At 39.3% G+C, this 21,121-nt stretch overlaps 1 protein-coding gene across 1 annotated transcript in view; it reads right to left on the bottom strand.

Annotated features, from left to right (window-relative positions):
• The window catches only part of tmtops2b (teleost multiple tissue opsin 2b), a 61,112-nt gene extending 47,384 nt beyond the window's left edge, over positions 1-13,728 (bottom strand). Inside the window, exon 1 of the mRNA XM_079880458.1 lies at positions 12,862-13,728. Coding sequence (XP_079736584.1) covers positions 12,862-13,231 — 370 coding nt within the window. The 5' untranslated portion in view covers positions 13,232-13,728. The remainder of the gene's footprint in view (positions 1-12,861) is intronic.
• Positions 13,729-21,121: the final 7,393 nt, after the last annotated feature.

Below are 21,121 nucleotides of genomic sequence, written 5' to 3'. Positions count from 1 at the left end.
GGCTCTGAGGTAGATGTGGTGGACTGGACTGCCCTATTCCATCTGGATCTCAGTCTCCTCGTAGAAGCCAGAGGAGGATCATAAATGTGACGAGACAGGCGGGGAAAGTTGAAGGCAGATGCAGGTGGGCTTGGCGGCATTCCCCACTTACTGCGATTACCAAGGTAACTAGCGAAACCCCAGAAATCCAGAATATGGAGAGAATCCATCTCCCATGCCGGCAAGGGGTCATCCAGGCAGGAGTTAAAGATATGCTTGAGAGCAGCATCATTATAATCTAGCACCCTAGACCAGGTCCAAAACATCTGGGCAAAACCCAACTCCTAAGCCATCCTGACGAAGAGCAGTGAGACTACGATGACGGGCCATTCTCTCTTGCATGTTGGCAGGTGGCAGGACCTTGATGCTCATCCTGCGGAGTCCTGTATTGGCCAGTTTGTTCTGTTAAGGATCTGTGAAGGAGGACACAATTGCAGGATGACAATTAACAGCTTTATTGACAAACAGATGACACGACGAGGTGGGAGAAGATAGCAATCCAAACTATAGGTAGAGATGAGACAATGACAACAGCAGAGCAGCAGATGTAATGAGGGGTCCGTAGGCTGGAGTACTGATTTGGCAGATCAGAGAGAGACCAGAGGTTACCAGCTAAAGCCAGACAGGAACTTCTTACAGCTTGGCACTCAGGTATCTCAGGCTCAGAACAGGGCTGCTTGCTGGACAGGACTGGAACAGGGAACAAGACAGACAGAGCCAATGGCAGTAACCAGAGCACTAACAAACTTTTACAACAAAACACTATACTGAGACACCGTAGTACTCAGAGGTACAACATTTAACAAACTGGCAAACACAAGAGGGAAAGAGCAAACATATAAAGGGAGCTAAGAACATGAGGAACAGGTGAGCACACTCAGACAAACAAGGACTTAACGAGGAGACAGGTGCTAACACTCAAACAAGGACTCAACTAAACAAGGGGGCGTGGTACCGGGAAACAAGGAGGAAGGGACAGAGGAGCACATGGCAAACACAAACAAAGACACAGCCATGTGTTTAAGCACAACATAAACATAGATGCATTAAACAGAGACAACACAGACAACGCTGCCAGGGCAGAACCCTGACAGTTGTGACAGGAAAGACCAGAATCCACAAAATATTACCTGCATACAATACATGTAATGCACAGTATTATCAAGATATACATTACTATACAAAATGCACAATTACAAATACAGAATACATATTTAAAATTCATATACATTTTAAATTATGCAATGATCCTTTGAACAGTTCCTGTTACAGTACAAGTAACAAAACAGTGACTGGGTGGGTACAAGGATAGTCCACCAAAAAAATGAGAATTCTCTCATCATTTACTCACCTTCATGCCATCCCAGATGTATAAGACTCTCTTTCTTCACATAAACAAACAGATTTTTAAGGAACTAATCCATCTCTGTGAGTCCATATAATACAAGTGGATTGTAACCCATGTACGTATGACAGTTAATTGGAAGTGATTTTTAATAGTTAAAACAGTTTACATTATAACTTCTTTTATCTAGCCTATTGTTTCACTTCAGAAGGCATTGATTCATCCACTGAGGTTGCATGGACATCACGGTCACTATGTGTGGTTTTTATAGGACTCGCAGAGATGGATTACTTTCCTTATAATCTTAAAGGTGCCCTAGAATGAGAAATTGAATTTATCTTGGCATAGTTAAATAACAAGAGTTCACATGGACATGACATACAGTGAGTCTCAAACACCATAGTTTTCTCCTTCTTATTTAAATCTCGTTTTTGAAAAACACCCCTGAAAAACAGGCGAATCTCCACATAACACCGAATGTGACGCAACAGTCGGGATCATTAATATGTACGCCTCCAAAAATTTGCATATGCCAGCCCATGTTCAATGCCAGGCGGAACTGCGCAGCCGAATCATCGGAAGTTCTGCAGGTGAAGAAACAAGCGAGGATCATAGGGAAAATGGCAGATCTATCTATCTATCTATCTATCTATCTATCTATCTATCTATCTATCTATCTATCTATCTATCTATCTATCTATCTATAATCGGATACCGCTACAGTTTAATTCGAAGTTGTTAGTTTGCTCTGCCCATTTCACCATGGACTGTTTCTCTAACCTGGAACAATATCAAGCACCCAGGCTTCTCTCAGCGTCTCATACTGATGAAGAAGGCAATTTCAACTAACGTTATATTCCCGCAAGCGGTAAGTAGTGATTTTATTAACAATAATTTACACTGTGTTATATAGATCCAGCGCGATATTGTTTTTTCCTCGAGAGACATCATGGCTTGCAAACGAGCGAATGAAGCATGGCAGTTGCTCAGTGTTTGGATGTACAAATGAACACAAAAGTATTTTTTTAGTTCCTTCATCCGAGCCTCTGGAGAACCAGTGGGTTATGTGAATTTCTGATGCGTAATTGTTCAAGTTCAGACAGATAATCTTTCTCTCAAAGTCGTTCAATACTGTTTATGCATCAGTAAATCAAGCCAGTGACTAAACGCTCAACTTCACATCATTTCTCGCAGAAACTGCGTTGCAGTGATAAGATCTTCATTCACGCGATCAACAGGCTGTCATCTGCTCAATGCTCATCACTGCAACTTTTTATGTGATGGGAATAGATATAAATACTTAAAAAACTTCTCACGATTCGTTAATCTCGATAGCTGTAATAGTAAAAATGTACAAAAGCTGTAATAGTAAAAGTTTTGCAGATAGTTCTACATGTAATGCCAGATATTTCATACGCAAGCATGTCCGCCAATCACAGCAGAGGGCGTTTACTCTGAAGTCTCTCAGCAGACACGCCCCTTCAAACAGAGTGTTCAAATCAGAGGATGAAATCAGGCTAGGAAATATGCCTTTTATTTCTAAATTATAACAACTTTAGATCTAAAAAACATACTAACATTATAAGGGCACCCCAGGAAACATTATAAAATAATAAAACAATCCATTCTAGGGCACCTTTAATTCATGTTTAAAATGCATCTGGGACAGCATGAGGGTGAGTAAAATAAGTGAGAATTTTTATTTTTGGGTGAACTATCCCCTTAACATTCATACGCTGTTGGTATGCTAATCCAAGATCAGCATAGACTAGAAAGAATAAAGCTAACCAATCACAGCACATTTTGTATTTCAAAAGGAGGGGATTCAACGGAATCGGAGTGTTCGAGCCAGACTGAGGAGACAGGTGCTGTAATAATGTAAAATATATGAAAAATAATCATGAAAACATATTCTAGTACACCCCAAAAATAAAATCAAGGGCATAATTGGACCCCTTTAAGAAGGTTGATGTGGAACTTTAAAATTAATGAGGGGCAGGGTGTTAAATGACGTGTTAAATGATGCGTTGTCTCAGGGGTTCCCTGGTACACCAGAAATGTAAATGGCCTTCCTGCACTACACGAAAAAGTTTTCTGACATTGTTAATGCAGCCCATAATGGAGGACACCTGGGAGAACTTCTTCAGGCAACATGGGCTTTGAAAAGTGCATAAGCCTTTTCTCTTCCACACTCCAGCGGCCAAGTTTTCAAGATTCAAAACACATTTAAAGTAAAATGCCACCCTTGAGTATTAAGCTTTCACATGAGGAGTACAAGTTATCCAGGCTTTATATCTATTTTACGAAAATAATTGAAATGGCATAAAAATATTAATAATGGATATGCTGCTTTTTAAAAGACTGGAAGCATGTTCAATAACAGCAAGGATGTCTTGTCTCATGATTGTCATTTCTGTGGCCCATTTTGAAATTAAAATATATATTTTTAATACAATTGCAATTTAGCAGTGTCAGGTGTGGTAAATTGAACGAAAAGAAAGCTTTTTATATTACAAAAAGTTTTACAGCTATAAACTGATGTCAGACAATACTTTTTTATATTTATATAATATAATTATAAATATTTTGTATCAGTTTTGTTTCCTTTAATATCAAAATGTATCCAGTAAAATCATACTACTAAAATATTATATTTTTATAAAACATTATATATCCTTATAGCTTATTTCAGATTGCATTTGTTTGGTTAATTTAATGTTAATAAAATAAAATAAAATATTTGTTCTAATGATGTTCAGATATTTTTATTCTAAAAAAAGTTGGTATTTGTGTAAACAGTTGTGAACAGATGGGACAAAAATGCATGGATATGATCTAAACAGTGTCTTGCAGTGTAAAAGCACCCTAATAGACCTGCTGTTGTGTACATGAACATGAAATCAAATATATCATGAAATGTATCAAATACAAGATCAGACACACAATGATAAATACGATAAATAATCATGAGAGTCATACGCCCTCATATCAAACAAAGACCCAAGCAGGCTCTAAGAAATCTGGTCTCCCACAGACCATAATTAAAAATGTATTACACACAAATCTGTCCACTCTTATTATGCAAATAAGCTGTATAGTGAGGAACAAAGAAACCTTTTCCTGCTCAAAATGACAGATTTGCATTGGTCAAGCCACGCTCGAGAGGTGTGTGACCTCTGTAGAATTCAAAGGACATTATCTCAATCAGTCCAGAATTAAAGTAAGAGAAGAAAACAGAAAGAACCCTCAACCCCCCAGGACTTCGTCCAGGAGCTGGCGCTTCTGTACCGGCAAGGCCTTCATTTAACCCCGGAAGAATCCGACGCTATACTTTCAACGCTACCTTCCTCAATCAAGCATCGCCAGCTCCAGCAAAAAACATTCAAAGACTTATCTGCATCCAGAAGTTCATTACTTCATTTTTTACCTGCGTGTGTGTGTGCACGCGTGTGCGTGTGCGTGTGTGTGTGTGTTTCTATTCCAGTGGGGACTTCAACCTGAATGAGTTTTTTTTTTTTTTTTTATGTAAAAATGCAGAAAGTTTTCTATGATGGATAAAAAAAAACATTACTTTACCATTAGTCCCCACAAAGATAGCAGACCAGATCTTGCTGCATGCTATAATGCATTAGTTTTTCTTCAGTGGTCAGATTGATTACATGTATATAACTAAATAAACTAAATAAATATATTATATAACAAAAAAAAAACAAAAAAAAAACAAAAAAAAAATTATATATATTTTCTTTACAGTTCAACTGGTTCAATATTGTCAGGGGTAGGGATAGGAGTAGAGGAGGGCTTTAGGGACAGAGACAAGAATGTCTAATAAGGCAGCATCAATTTATGATTTTAATAAATATAATCATATATACTGAAAATGTCTGCTAAAAATACTGCTATTTTCACTTAGTGTAAAAGGCATCTATTGCACTTTGTGCAAAAAGCCTCTGCCAAAATGAAAACATCACCAGCAGTTATAATAAGGCTATACACTCATTAAAAACTCAAACCCAATGATTAACGGGTGCGTGAAGATAAGAAGACGTAGACACAGAAGATGAAAGATTCAAACGGGTAACTTTCCTTATAATAATCCAACAGGTAGTGATCCATACAAAGAACATACACACCACAGTGTTAACAACACAAGGCAAAGAGTGCAGGATAAGGTGACCTATACACAAACTCAAACAAGAAGATTAAACCAACACAGCTCACACGAATGAACTGAGAATAACGGTAACCAAGGATGAGTGACGTTAATCAGAACAAAGACACATGACAAATGAAAATGACTTTACATGACTTTTTGAGTCTGTGTTCAGATTTTTCTCCATGGCTGACCATGTGTGAGTGTAAATAGAGACATTAATGAGTCTGATGACTCTTCTGGCATTCAATACTCATTCTCCAGCACCTCTAGTCTCTACTAGCAGACCCTTGGTTCTGAATGACTGGAGAGCTGCACAAATGTACTGGCTCAGACATTAAAAACAAAAATAGAGACAGGTTAGAATTCAAAGAAATACAAAGGAGAAGAAAAATGAAGAGGAAGAAATAAAAAAAAAAAACAGGAATAGATTTGAATTAAATAAAATATATAAAACAATGAAGCACATGAGAGAGGACTAGCGAACTTCATCCATCTTTTTTACTCATCTCTTCCCTTCTAACACACATTACGCCATTGCACAACACTTCAAAATAGTAGTACCAACATAATTCTTCTTATGAACACTTCTTATTGGTCATAAAATCTCAACATGCTGGTCCCCATTACGACTTGCTGCAATAAAATAAAGCATGTTTTGTTGATTTTGAAATGACTGCAGTCTTTCATGTGAGTGTACATTTAAAGCAAGAGGGGAAATGGGTGCAGGAAATTCAATTATTTAATACATATATGCAAATGTGACAAATGTGACACATCACAGAGAAAGCGTGCGCATAAATATACAGCCAGAGCGCTGTTGTGTTTCTGCAAAGTAAATATTTTCATCTAGGTGTCAGCTTGACTGCTCACGTTCTACTTATATAGACTTTAAAATAGTTGGTTCTGGTTCTCAAATACTGAGCAATGTTCCATAAGCGTTAATATAACAGTCCAACAGCACTGGGAATTTTCACTTTCTGTATCACTCTGCTCGTCTGTGTTTGTTCCATACAGAGTGTATGTGCATTGGTGTTGATTTTCTAGTCGATCTTTCTGCATCATTACACTACTACCGGTAGGTGGCGACAAGTGACTGTCTTTATGAGTGAATCATTTAAATCATTCTCAACCAGTTTGTTCAAAACGCTGATTTATTCAGGAACCACTGGCAGGCTGTTTTCGAAATCACATATTGAGTACTTTTGAATAAGTACTTTGTGACCGGTAAAAAGTGCCTTCTATTTATTTTCAATGTGTGTACTATGAATGAAATCCGGACGCACTATATTGTTCATGCTGTCATTTCATGTGACTTTCACCATCAAAAAAGCACTTACTTGCCTCGAACGCCACAGCGCTCATTCAGACAGACAGTGATTGCCATGGCAAAAGTATTCGCTTGCTTTGACAGATCTGTGATTTAACAATGTCGCCACCGGAAATGTTTCAGAACCAGACATGCACAGTAGCATTCCAATTGCGTATGATTGAAATGGTCTATATAGTAGGGAAGTATGCATATTCTGACACAGGGACTGTCTTAATGAATGATTCACTGAATCCTTTATTCAACTGATTTGTTCAAAACACTGAGTCATTCAGGAACAAAACACCACTAATGTGTGTTGCAATGGTTTTTGCTGTGGCTATGTTTGAAACTATTTCTTTTGGAAAAGCAAAAAAGGAACTGGCAATTTTGTGTCTAAAATGTAAATTGTTCAATTTTAACACTATCAGACAACCATGCTGAGTATACTTCAGTGCTTCTTGGAAATAACTTGTTCTAACGTGACATTTTCAAATTTGGACACATATTTTATGGTGCTTTCAGACTGGCAGTTAAGTTCGAAACAGGGTGTGGTTTGAATGAAAAATTGGTCATTGGTCATGTGGACCCGGGAACACACCGGGGTACCGAAACCGAGACTAATTGGTCTGAGTTCAGTTGGAACTGTAGTGCGATTCACATGAATGTGAAAGCAACTCGGACTCGGGTACACACTTGTTCAAGAAGTAAAGTAACCTGCGCATGCAATTTAGCCCATGACAACGTAAATGAATGGCTTGTAATCCGCTGCCTCCTCAAAAGTTTAAGTTTGCAAGCAGCAAAAAGCCGCCTTCATGCAACGCACATACAGTAAACCTAAGTCTCGTTCACTCTGCTGCGCATAATAGCAGCACATTAATAAAAAAAAAATCACAAAATATTGACCAGCGTTCTGTTTTCTATCATGTGCCGTGCACGTTTGTGATGTAAGATGAACGCAAATGCACCAGGGTTCGACAGAATCGAGTTGAGTCAGTGTGAAACCAGACCAATGGCACGGGGGCCACCAGGAACAATCCCGCTCGGACTCGAACCGTGGCAAACGAGCCCAGTGTGAAAGCCCCCTTAAATAGCAGTGATAGAATTTTTTGTAGCATAAGAAAGTAGTTGCACAGGCAAGAGAGTCGTACAACTTATTTGTTGAAATTGCTATTGTTATATTGCTTTAACCTGCAACTTTTTCTACAGCAGAAAGCAAAAGTTGCCATCTACAAAATTAAAGTTTATTCATATGTTAATCCAGAGCAAAAGCAGGAAATTAAATCTACAGCCACGTGGACAAAACCTGCTACAAAAATATTAGGCTTCATTATAGGCATTAAAGCTGGTGCCAAAACACAGGTCCAAATCAGAGGTCAGTGCTTCTGACCGGTGAAATTGGCTTGGGTGTTTTCTCTTCCACTGAATTAATGGTTGAGCATGCTCAGCACACCAAAGACGGAAAATTGGAGGAAAATTTAGCTGTAAAATACTAAAATTAGACATGCCGCAAGGTACCTCAGCATTTTAGCTTGAGAGGTGGAAAATTCAGGCTGACAAAAGAGAAACTCTTAGATAGAGGAGGACTGAAACTGAAATGAATTGCTGTCTGATTTATATATTCCACCTGCTTCTACACAGCTCCAGTGAGATAACCTGGCCTTTTACAGCAGGCCATTCATGTTAGGATCCTATGAGTTTTGAAAATCTTCATGCCTGTGTATATGCATGAGGACACTTGTGTGTTTGAAGTCGTAAACTGAAGCCTTCAAGCATGAATTTTCTAAAAAATATATTCTTACCACAAACCTTGCAATAGAAAACATTCCTATTGTGTTACATTAAAATGTATGCAACACATTTAGTATATAGCATACATTTCAGATGGGAATCTCTTCCTCAAAATGAGATCTTTGACGTAGCCAAAGCTGCAGCCTGAATCTACTAAGAAAGCATAAACCACTGTGACAAAGCACAACATCATGCCATTTGAATAATTACGATAACCTCTGTGCTTCACAGCTGAATAAACAAGTACCTAGTGCTGTCAAAGCTTGCTGTATAAGCATACAAAGACAAATAGATAAGGCAACAGCCTTTAATTCAATACATATAAATAAAACAGGTAGGAGAATCTCAGGAAACACAACCACAAACATCGACAAGTCTGGAAACAGAACTGAACAAAACAGGGAGTCTATATACAGATTAAATGAGACAATGAATTGAACGACAGGTGAACAGAATGATGAATCATTGGGACAAACTATCACACACTTGGAAACTTGGTCAAATAGGAAAACAGGAACAGGGAAAATAGAAATAAAACAAAATGAATCTAAGGGTACGTTTACACGACAACGATATGCTTAAAACTGAGACGTTTTTTTCTTTAAGTTTTCCGCATACAGACGACACCATTGACAAAACGATCCCCATTCAGAAGGATCTGCCAAAATGTGTATTGTAGATCTGTATTCTGCTTCCAGACCATTAGATGGCGATGAAACACTATAGACTGAACATGAAATACTCATGTGCATTACGCCATCGTCTTCACAGATTCGCGTTTTTGTTGTATACACGGAGACCGTTTTCAAAAACTTCCACTTTGAAATCCGTTTTAAAAAGTTTGCGTTTTCGTGTAAATGAACGGCCAAAACGCATAAAAGGTTTTACGTTTTTAGTTGCACACGGTAAACAGCCCCTAAGCCAAAACAGAACATATATGTGACAAAAACACTAAAGCACAAAGCAATATCTAATAACTATTCATGTGTGCACAGGTGAAAAAAATATATATGCTAAGTATAGCCTACTTGCAGCCAGACTAATTAGAGAGATCTCCCGAAGCACATGTCGGCGCACTTGCCCACGAGGCTATCGTGGTTTGATATATTTGAGTAAGAAGTATAGGCTCAAATTGCATACTTTGTCTTCAATAACAAATGTACATTATTAGACAAATAAAACTTAGCTATACTTTGCACAAAATACTATTGTATACTTTAATGTATTTTGAAAGTATACTTTCAATGCATTGTTACAATGATCATTTCCAGCACAGAGTTAAAATATACCTAAAATATATATTTTTAATAAAGTAATTATTAAATTACACTTTTACACTACAAATACACTTTTAAAAAATAAACTGAATTTTCACTTCATTTATTTTTAGAAAATATACTAAAGTACAATTATTTTAAAGTGTGTTAAAAGTTGTGAAAATAGGTAAAAGCATATACGTTTAATATATGTAGTATATTAACAATGTACTATTGAAAAAGGGAATATATTTCAAATAAAATAAAGTATACTTTTTTTTCACTAGGGTGTCTATATTAAAAATTGGTAAACTGTTTCCTAATAAACACAATTAACCTTGGGGAATAAATGTGATAAATGTGAAGAAAAACATGACTCATCTAAAAGGATAGGCATAGAAAGAAGGCTGAAGAAAGAAGCACAGCTCATGTATGTGTCTGGCATATATGATCTCTTTCACTATTGCGCAAACATCATTGAAATGTTCCTCCATTCAACGATTCTCCTCTTCATGTTACAAACCCACACACATAGTGCAGTGAAGGTTGTGCCATTTGCCTGTCTTGAGGTTATTAGTTTTGTATAGCAGATCACCCATTGTAGTATTTAGATAATCAAAAAATGCAGTATGTCCTGCTCTTTTCACCTCTATAGCTACAATGTCAAAACATCAGAATCCATCGTAAGAATACAGAGCCTTCAAACCAAACAAGATCAGTAAGATACTTTGCAGCACATGCAAACGGATACGTTTAGATAACGTAGTTATTATGGTCTCCGGCTTGTGGTAGAAGCCTCACACAGCTTGTATTTTTCTCTAACATTATGAACCTTGCTACTATATTTCTTTTTTCCTTTTTTACTGCCAGTCCAGTTTTTCCCTTTAGGCTTTCTTGACATAATTTAGCTAACATCCTTCCTGACTGATAATCCCCAGTACATTTCCATTACCGTAATGTAGATGCAAATAGATTCATTCTCTTTTGAGAGAGACTTTTATCCAAAGCAACTTGCCCTGCATTCAAACTACACATTGTATCAGTTCATGTATTCGCTTGTAATTAGACTCATGCCCTATATCACCATGCTTTACTTATTGAGCTACAGGAATACAGAATAGCTAGGAAAAATGATAAAACAATAAAACAAATTGCCTATACCCTTCCTTTGATTTAACCTTGCTTGCTGTCAAGATGAACCTTTATGCAAAATGTAAATATTTCAATGAATGTCTAACATTTACTGATAATGATATAACTATAAAATGTACTGCAAGTTATGTGCTGGGGACATTATACAGCATGCATCAGTTAAAGCACCTGACTGGGCAAGCTGTAATTTTGTAATGTTTCAACATTACAGTGTGTAAGTGTGATTAATCGATAATGAAATCTATAGTTGATTAATTTCATTATTGATTATTATCGGTTTTATCGATTAGTTGTTGCAGCCTTGTCTGTGATGTTTGGAGTGATATTTGCATGTGATGTGATGATGTTTTGAGGTTTTAGATTCTTTCAATCTGAAAATGAATGACAGCAGACCATATCCATGAAAGTGGGTTTATCACATTCACCCTCACTCTCATGTCACTCAAACCCGTGAGACTTTTGTTCACCTTCGGAACACAAATGAAGATCTTTTTGATGAAATCTGAGAGCTTTCAGTCCCTTCATTGACAGCTATACGCAACTAACACTTTGTCGCTTCAAAAAGTTCATAAAGAGATTGTAAAACTAATCCATATGTATTGAGAGAGTAGACTTGATTGCTTTATATCAGGGATGGGCAACTTCGGTCCTGGAGGACCACTGTCCTACAGAGTTCAGCTTCAACCCTAATCAAACACACCTGAACAAGCTAATCAAGGTCCTCAGGATTACTAGAAAATTACAGGCAGGTGATTTTTTCAGGGTTGGAGCTAAACTCTGTAGGACAGTGGCCCTCCAGGACCGAAGTTGCCCATCCCTGCTTTATATGATGAACAGATTTAATTTAAGCTTTTATTCACATATAACATTCTTCAACGCACACATCAGTTATGGTAAACGGAAGCTCATGCATGAGAATTAGGGCTGCCCCCTATAGTCGACTAAACTTTAGTCAATTAGAAGAGGCTTAGTCGACCAAAATTTTATTAGTCAGTAAGTTGCAGGGGGAAAAAAACTCATGGTGAAGTCACGCAGTCTGTGAGGAAGAGATCATTAATGGCTGTCCTTGTGGTAATTACAGTATGTTAGGCAGGAAATCCAAATGTTTGCCTATCATCTATTGACCTCAAATAAGGCTTATAATAAGAACCAATGAGGTTCATTCTTGTGTTATGCAGCACATTTGAGCTTCCGCAAGATCCAGTGATGTTCATTCTCGGGTGTTAAGCAGCACGTTTGAGCTTCTGCAAGAACCAATTAGGTTCATTCTCGGGTGTTACGAGGCACGTTTGAACTTCTGGAAGAACCAATGAGGTTCATTTTTGTTTGTGTTATGCAGCGCGTTTGAGCTTCTGCAAGAACCAATGAGGTTCATTGTTTTGTGCATGTTTGAGCTTCCGCAAGAACAAAACACCTTTTTTTTTTTTCAATAAACCCACGTCAAAAAAAAAAAAAAAAAAAAAAAAAAAAAAAAGCTGTACAGCAAGTTGCATTGAAATGTTAAGTTTAAATTGGCCCCTGCCAAATGCATAACAAATGTGATTTGAAACATTGAATTAACTGATTGTTGACAAATGGAAAGAGTAGTTGTGTTCTGGTGATTAAAATGTTCTCAGTAGCATACATGTGGCAAAAATCTTGTGTTTAATATCAAACATAAACAGCCAGCCTGATAAAAGCACAAAAACTACAGTTTTACATTGATAGTATAGGTGTATAGGCTATTTGAAAATGTAGGCTACAATTTCGAAATGGAGCTGTTTATTTAATTTTAATTTTTTTTTTGTTTTTTTTTTGTTTTTTTTTTTGTACGTACCGAAGCAGGAGTTGATGAAGCCGTACCACATGCAGCCGTGCCGTCCGAGCAGCCACCGTCCCCGCACACTGGACGCGAAGCTCAGGGTCGTCCCGAACATACACACCAGCATGTCACTGACGCTTATGTTAAGAAGCAGCATGTTCACCGGCGTCCGGAGCATCTTGAACTTACAGAAGAGGACTAACACAATAAAGTTGTTGAAAAAGCCAAAAGTCATTATGAATCCGAGGAACACGGACAGGGCGATGAAGCCCGCGCGAGAGAGCGTCTCCACCGGCGAGTCGCTCCAGTCCTCGTCCAGAGGAGTTAACCGGTCTTCCTCGCTCATGTTAAAGCTGTAGTTTAAATCAGCCTGCTCAGAAAACATTCTTAGGAATAGTTATTTTGAGGCAGCGCTGGATTTTTTTTTTTTTCTATCCGTTATTCTCCTTCACTGAACACCTGCAGCATACTCCGGCGCATCAGCATCATGATTCAATTAGAAATGATGATGATGATGATAATTCTCATTGACAGCGCGCTTCACCTTTGGTGGACTTTTGAATATGACAGATGCGCTTCGCTTGAATCTAAAGAGACACGCAAACTGACTAAGTACTAAATAGCTGTCTTCTCATTAAGGTGCAGTATGACATAACCTATATCTGCCTGATTAAACGATTATTGTTTTTGTTTTTTTACGAGGTCGGAGAGCGCGCACGTGTCGCAACAACGTACTGTGAATTAATGTTGACCTTTTGATGTCCGTTAATGCGCTACTTCGTTTGTCTACACATTGCATCCTAGAAGCAAAGCGTCCCCTTCTCAGTCCAAGCTGTCGTTCTGTATTCCAGCTGAGTGCGCGAGCTTTGCTGGACGCGCAACAGGCGTGTAATATAAAGGCATCTTGACGTCACGAGAACTGACTAAACACACCAACATACTTGAACAGCTACATTCTGTGCAATATACCTTAAAATATTAGCTACTGATAATCACCATAATGATGGTAAAAACAGAAGTGAAGTTCATTAAACTCATTCCATGAACAATTAATAAACATCGATGTGCACAATATCAGCACCATGAGTGCAGGTAATATATCGAAATAACGCTTTAAACATTGATAAAGTAGCAAAGAATATAACAAGAAACGACTTAATGTACATAACTATAAAAATAAGTAGGCTACAATATCAAATCCCAAGTATTCACATATTTCATCCCCCAGAGAGCTCACATTGTCAGGGATGAGAATCAGTTTAAATGGCTATGGCTGTCTGGGGACTAAAGCCTTTTGCAGAGATTACTGCCAGATGGATACGCTTTCACTTATCCATTCAGCGTTGTACATGTCAATGTAAAAGGGGAATCAGACAAAAGCATGGCCGAACGCAGGGTTTTAGAAATACCAAGGTCCACGAGTGCATATTAAGACATGTAAAAATGTTCAGCTTTAAAACCATGCCAGTCTTTTTGTTTCCATCTGTGTCAGTGAAAAAGAAGTAAACACATGGTTGTGAAAAATTGCCTTTGGGATTGCAATGACAGCATTAGGTAAATCATATTGGAATGATAATAGAATTTTAGGTGTACTATCCCTTTAAATGTTGAGCCAGCCATGGACATATCAATATATAAAGGTTGCAGGTATTTGGGGTTCTCTTACGAGAGGTCTCTCGTACTGCGTAATATCTTACGCTAGGGGAAAATCTCTTTTCCGCGAGATATTGAAGGCAAAAAATTACCCCCGCGACTCACACTCCCTACTAAAAGAGCCGAGCGTCTTTGTAAAGATGTCTCGTTCCTTCTGTGGCTCGTGCCGAGCCCCACTCAGCGACGGGGACCGCCATGTCATCTGTGTTTCCTGCCTGGGTGAGGATCATGCAGCTCTCGCGCTCGCCAACGGCGGCTGCCCTCACTGTGAGTTAATGCCCATGGTGACTCTGAGGACTCGCCTGGCATCTTTCGCCGAGACTGCACCTCCGCCCGCTGCAGTGCCGCGCCGTAAAAAGCTCTGTGCTCAGCGGGTCCCGGAACCTCCTCCAACCCGCAAAAGATCGCCGGTTCGCCCGCCAGCTTCGCCGCCTGCTTCACCTGAGTCTCTTACTGCCGGACAGCGGCCGCCGTCTGCCGCCGCTTCTGCCATGAATGATGACGAAGAAGCTGTGTTTGTGGAGGATGACAGCTGCTCTCTTCTGGCATCGGGCAGTGAGGATTGGTCGAGCCCTGTGGATCTCGCCTTCCCTGTTCGCCAGCCTTCTGGAAAAAGAGCCAGCATTGAGGCAGAGCTCATGCGTCTGCTCGCGCAGGCCATGGCAAGCCTCGGCCTCGAGTGGTCTGCGCCCGAGGAGCCTGCGCACAACCGGCTGGATGGATGTTTCCTGCAAGGGGGCCACGCTTCGCCGTCCTCAAGACCAGCGCCCTTTCTTCCTGAGCTTCATGAAGAAGTCGCTAAGTCTTGGAACGCCCCCTTTTCAGCCAGAATGCGTACCTCTGTCTCTGCAGCATTCTCCGCGGTGGACGGTGCTAAAGACAAAGGATACCATTCTCTTCCCCCCGTGGAAGAAGCTGTAGCGGCCCATCTTTGCCCGTCCTCTGCTGGACGGCGTGCTAAGACGGCGCTACCATCAAAAGCTTGCCGCACGACTTCAGCCATGCACAGTCGCGCTTACACCGCTGCCGGGCAAGCTGTATTTGCGTTATACTCTATTTATACTCTATATACTCTCTGTTACAGCATACCGGAGCTCTCCGGTCGCCACCATGTCGCGACTAGAGCCCAGATCTCATTCAACCCCTAGATATTCATGCAGATGCGTGGGCAAAGCTCCCCGGGGTATCAGAATGGGTGCTGAACATTATAAAAAGAGGCTATTCGCTACGCTCGACGTCCCCGCCGTTAAGTGGCGCGAACCGAAACTACGGTGAAAATGGAAGTAGCACAAAACTGTTGAGCAAAAAATACAGCAGATATTTTCTGGTACCGAAAAAAGATGGGGGTCTCAGACCCATTCTGGATCTAAGACAGCTGAACAAAGTGCTTTCAAAGCGCCGGTTCAAAATGCTCACAACCAGGAAAATCCTCTCGCAAATTCGCCAAGGGGACTGGTTTATGTCAATAGATCTGAAGGACGCGTATTTTCAAATACAAATAGCGTCACGTCACAAGCGATTTTTGAGATTCGCCTTCGAGTGGCAGGCATATCAATATAAAGTCCTGCCGTTTGGCCTGTCCCTAGCACCCCGTACATTCACGATGTGCATGGACGCAGTGCTCGCACCCCTTTAAACTCCGGGGAATGCGAGTTTTGAATTACTTGGACGATTGGCTGGTTCTAGCTCGATCACACTCAGAGCTAGGTCTTTTTCGCCTCAAGGTCGATCAGAAATGCGTCTCAGCTCTGAAACCTTGGAAAGCGACCGACTGGTACTGGTCAGGTGTAAACCTGGGGACTTCCTTGAGCGTGAAGGTGGTGTCTACGGACGCCTCCACCTCAGGATGGGGAGCGCTGCTCGAGGGCAGATCGTTCTTCGGGCAGTGGTCAGAACGGGAAAAGCTTCTACACATCAACTGCCTGGAGATGATCAGTCAGCAGACAGTCCAACTGCTGTGGAAGACATTCGGCAGAGCGAAGGTAGACCTGTTTGCGTCTCAAGAAAACGCTCACTGTCCGGAGTTTTTTTTCCAAGAGCAGGGATGCACTGGCCCATGTCTGGCCTCGCTGCCCGCTCTATGCCTTTCCCCCCGTCACGCTCTTGCCTCAGGTACTAGAGCGGATCAGGGAAAGCAGATGCTCAGTGCTACTGGGGCCTGTTTCAGAAAGGAGGTTAAGTGAAAACTCTGAGTATGTTAACCCTGAAATGAGGGAAACTCTGAGTTTTCTGTTTCAGAATGGGAGGTATGTCAAACCTGAGAAAGCAGAGTAAGTCAAGCCCGTTTCTGAAAGAGAGGTAACTTATACTCAGAGTCAGTTACCATGGTAACTTACTCTGTGAACCTAACCTGGTCGGGAGCAGGTTTTCTTTGGTAAACCCAGAGTTTCTTTCGGTCTCCTCCCATTTTTTAAAGAGGAAGCGGTGTTTAAACACCTCATTCATTCTTTCAGTACATTTTTATTAATAAAATTAATATTTTATTAATAAATAAAAGATTGCTATTTTTACTGTTGTTTTTAAAAAAAAAAATAAATAAGACGAAGTCTATATAACTCCTTAACTGGCAACTGAAAATACAGTAGTAGATTAGAGTTACATAATGTAGTTCTAAACAAATTCTACAGAATTAAACTGTGGCATTTACTGAAAATCACTGAACTGTGTTCATCTGTGCACCAGAAGTTGATGGACCGTCCTCCTGCTGTTCTTCCACACTGTGGGGGCGGGGGGAGAGATAAGAATACCTGTTTATACTTAGATTTAAACTTATATTCTATAGGCTACTCCACATAAAATGTGAAATAATCTGAATGTGTAGATTGTTTGATGTGTAGACACATAATATTAACATTACCTCTGTAGGCCTCTCCTCATTAGAATCTGTTGGGACCAACAAAAAACTCAACCCAAAGTAAAATAAATGGAAATATCAAAAATAGCCTATATAAAAAATAACACATATAAACCTCTTACATTTTATGAAGGCCCTTGGATCTTCAGGAGTGACTGGCTCTGAAGTCCCTCCAGGAATTCCCTCAGCCAAAAATGCTGCTGCACTGCTAGACACTGGATGCTATTTAGTTATTTAATATGTCAAATGTTTGTAAAGTAAGGTAGCCTGCACCCATGATATGCTCATGCCTTACCTGATTGAATTATGTTTTTATATTTAATTTTCAGCTGCTGCCATGTTCTTCTAATACCTGCAGGATTACCCCTACATGAAAATTAAAATTAGGTTGAATAACATACTGTTCTTCCAGTTTCACCTCAGATATTATAACAGTTGGGTAAGTTACTTGTATTACTAACTACAAATGACATCTTCAACAGTGTAATTAGATTAATGTAATAATGACTATCTTTATAAAGTATTGGTCTAATTATTGCTAATTACTAAATCCCATATCAACCTCAACCACTTGAACAATACAAGCACTTTTAATGCTTTCAAATAAACAATATACAATTGCATGAATTATTCTTGAATTGACCAAAGTGTGTAGAGGGAGAAGTTTACATTAAAAATATACCTTTTAAAAATGTATATTAAATATACATTATTGTTCTATAGTCTAATGCAGTTACATCAGATTTAACTTTAAATTACAGAAGAATTAAGAGTAATCCCTTTAATTCAATTACAGTATTTAGATTACTTGGTAATTAATTACACCCATCACTGTATAACAGTAATTAAAATGTAAACTTACGCATTGACTCGAGCAGCTATTTTCTCCTTAGCTAACTCTGTCCTTCGCTGCTGCAGCCGATATTTAAAAAATAATAATAATGTTCGTACTCTCCATATTCTCTGCTGGTGAGAACCTCCAGAGAGACCTCTTTGTGACCTCTTTGTGTCTGGCGCTGTTGCCATGGTGACTCATAATATCTGCACTCCATTGATAATGGCTTTTTATAGTTGTGGTGCACACGCTAAACTCAGAGTAGGTCAACTCAGAGTTGATTGAACTAACTCATTTCAGCTGTTCTGTAACCGAAAACTCAGAGTTTCCCATCTCAAGGTAAGTCAACTCAGAGTTCAAGTTTTAACTCAGAGTTGGTTGAACCTCCTTATTGAAACAGGCCCCTGGTGGCGCCGTTATGGAAGAACCAGACTTGGTTTCCAGCTCTGATGCAGCTGACGAGCACTGCCCCATGGCCAGTACCAGTGAGGAGGGACCTCCTCTCTCAAGCCAAGGGCTCGATCTGGCATCCTCGCCCAGAGCTATGGTCCCTACATGTGTGGGCCATCAACGGGTACCCGCTAACCTCCCGGAGGGAGTGCTAAACACGATCATACAGGCTAGGGCCCCATCTACCAGACGGCTCTATTCCTCGAAGTGGTCTGTGCTCTCTAGCTGGTGCACAGCTCGTGGCATATCACCCCCAGACTGTGGGGTGACGGAGGTTCTCTCTTTCCTGCAAGAGCTACTGGATAAGGGCAGAACCCCATCCATGCTCTGGGACGTGACGTCATGAGGGGCCTCTCTCGATAGGCTGCTGCAGTTGCCGCAGGGCAGCCAATGGGCGCGCGAGCTGTCTCGCCTATGTCTGCATGCTGCCGCAACGCGTTTTGCATTATTACAAAATTAAGGATAATTTTTTGACTTCAATATCTCGCGGAAAAGAGATTTTCCCCTAGCGTAAGATTTTACGCAGTACTCGTTCCCTCTTCTAGAGAGAACCGAGGTTACATTAGTAACCGAGTACGTTTTCTTGCCTGCAGGTCAACCTGTTACTCACATGAGCGGCAAACCACAACCATCAAATCAATTCCCAATGGAAAAAATCAAGTTCCGCCATACACTTTTTCTTGTTCAGGAAGTCGTTTTACTCGGATATATGTCACAACAGAGAAGAAAAGACTATGGCAACTTCCGTATCATGCCGACTTTAGCTCCGATTGAGTTGTTTGAATCCCTGGATATTAACATTTCTACAGTGTTACACATTTGTCAAATATTAAACGTTCAGCTACTTACTTGCATCTTACATCTTATTCACATTGATTTCACACTGATTGACCATCTCAGTCATTTTTGAAATTTATCAGATGAGAAAGTCGATAATCTTGTCATTGTACAAAATCTTTTAATATCTTAATAGGCAATTATTTCACAACTTTTATTATACACCTCTTATTATACACCTCATAAAAAATACAGAGGTCCGGACCTCAGGGACCTAAATGTGTGTATAGAGCGCCATGGGAAGAGGAAGAATCTCAGGTAATTGATCTTAGTGATAAGTATGTGGTCTTTTTCTACTGCTGCCTGTTTCAAATTTTTAAAAAATGTATCCCTCTGTAAACAGAAAGATGTAGTCTATTTTTCCCTTATTGCTGTTTAAGGTTTTTTTTTTTTTTAAATACTTAAAAAGGTAGGGTGAAAAAAAGACCTGAAATGTTTGCACTGACACTATCATATTCCAGAGAACACATACAGCTCTAAGGAAAGAACATGTGGACATAGAAATACAGGTATGCTAAGAGATTAAACACAAAAGGAAATGGTTTTCACAGCATGATGGTTTCTTTAGAGATTCAAGACTGACCGCCTTAAGAGAATATATAACTTAGAACATTATATTTAGTACTGTTGCAAGTATTGAAATAAACTGGAAATGCTAATGAGACATGATATAAGAGAAAAATATTATACATAAGTGTGTTTTCCTTGTATATTTTGTGAAATATCAGTCAGTCACTGACTGATTAAAAATCGTGTTTTACCAGAAATGTCTAAACAACAATAAAACAAGATATATTTAAACAAAACTTGTGTAAAAGTTTTGTTTTGATGCCCTATCTTTTCTCTGTGTGTTTCAGCATAAACCTCTTAAAATGAACATATCTATGATTAAAACAAGAAGAAAACATTGGGGAAAGAAAATTAAAAATTGATTCGAAGTATATTCTCTAAAATCAGGTTTAAGTCTAATATTTTATGCAATTTTGTTTACAAGAAAATGTCAGGATTATTTTAAGGATTTTTAGCTTTTTTATGGTAAAAAAAAATATATATTTATGCAGAGTTGTCAACATAAATCCATATATGTGTGCGTGTATTATTAGAGGCTTTTGTCCATTTTTAACACCCAGGTCTCTATTAGAGCTTCAAAACATCTCAGTTAGCAAGATGACAGATGATGTCATAAAATTAATAAATTGTTTTTACTCAGTTTGTCATCGACTAACAGTAATACAGTTGTTGCTGCTAGTGTTATTATGGTTCTGTTTGTAATGCTGGACCTGCGGTTTAGAACAGAGGAATCACAAATATGTCATCATGAACTTGCAGTAATAAAACAGTCGCTGACCATTAAATGTCAATAGCTTTGTTTGTATTGGTGGCTTGTAATGCTTTAGTTTGATGTTCCTCTATAACTGCAGAGTCACCTTGTTGATTTTCCTAAAGTAGAGAACATGAAGAACTCCCCTGCACTGGCATCTCATATAAAGCCTTTAAGCTGTGTAGTGAGCAGAATGCTCAAAAGATCAGAGGAGATCTCTTATCCCATAAAACAAAGAAACATGACCTCAGGGTGCCGTTTCTCACGCACACTCACACGGAGAGTGTGAGCAATGTGCCATAAATCTTTAGAGGGGCAGAATTCA

Source organism: Squalius cephalus, assembly GCF_949319135.1.
Source record: "Squalius cephalus genome assembly, chromosome: 9".
Taxonomy (NCBI): Eukaryota; Metazoa; Chordata; class Actinopteri; order Cypriniformes; family Leuciscidae; genus Squalius; species Squalius cephalus.
This window is presented reverse-complemented; position numbering and strand designations above follow the sequence as displayed.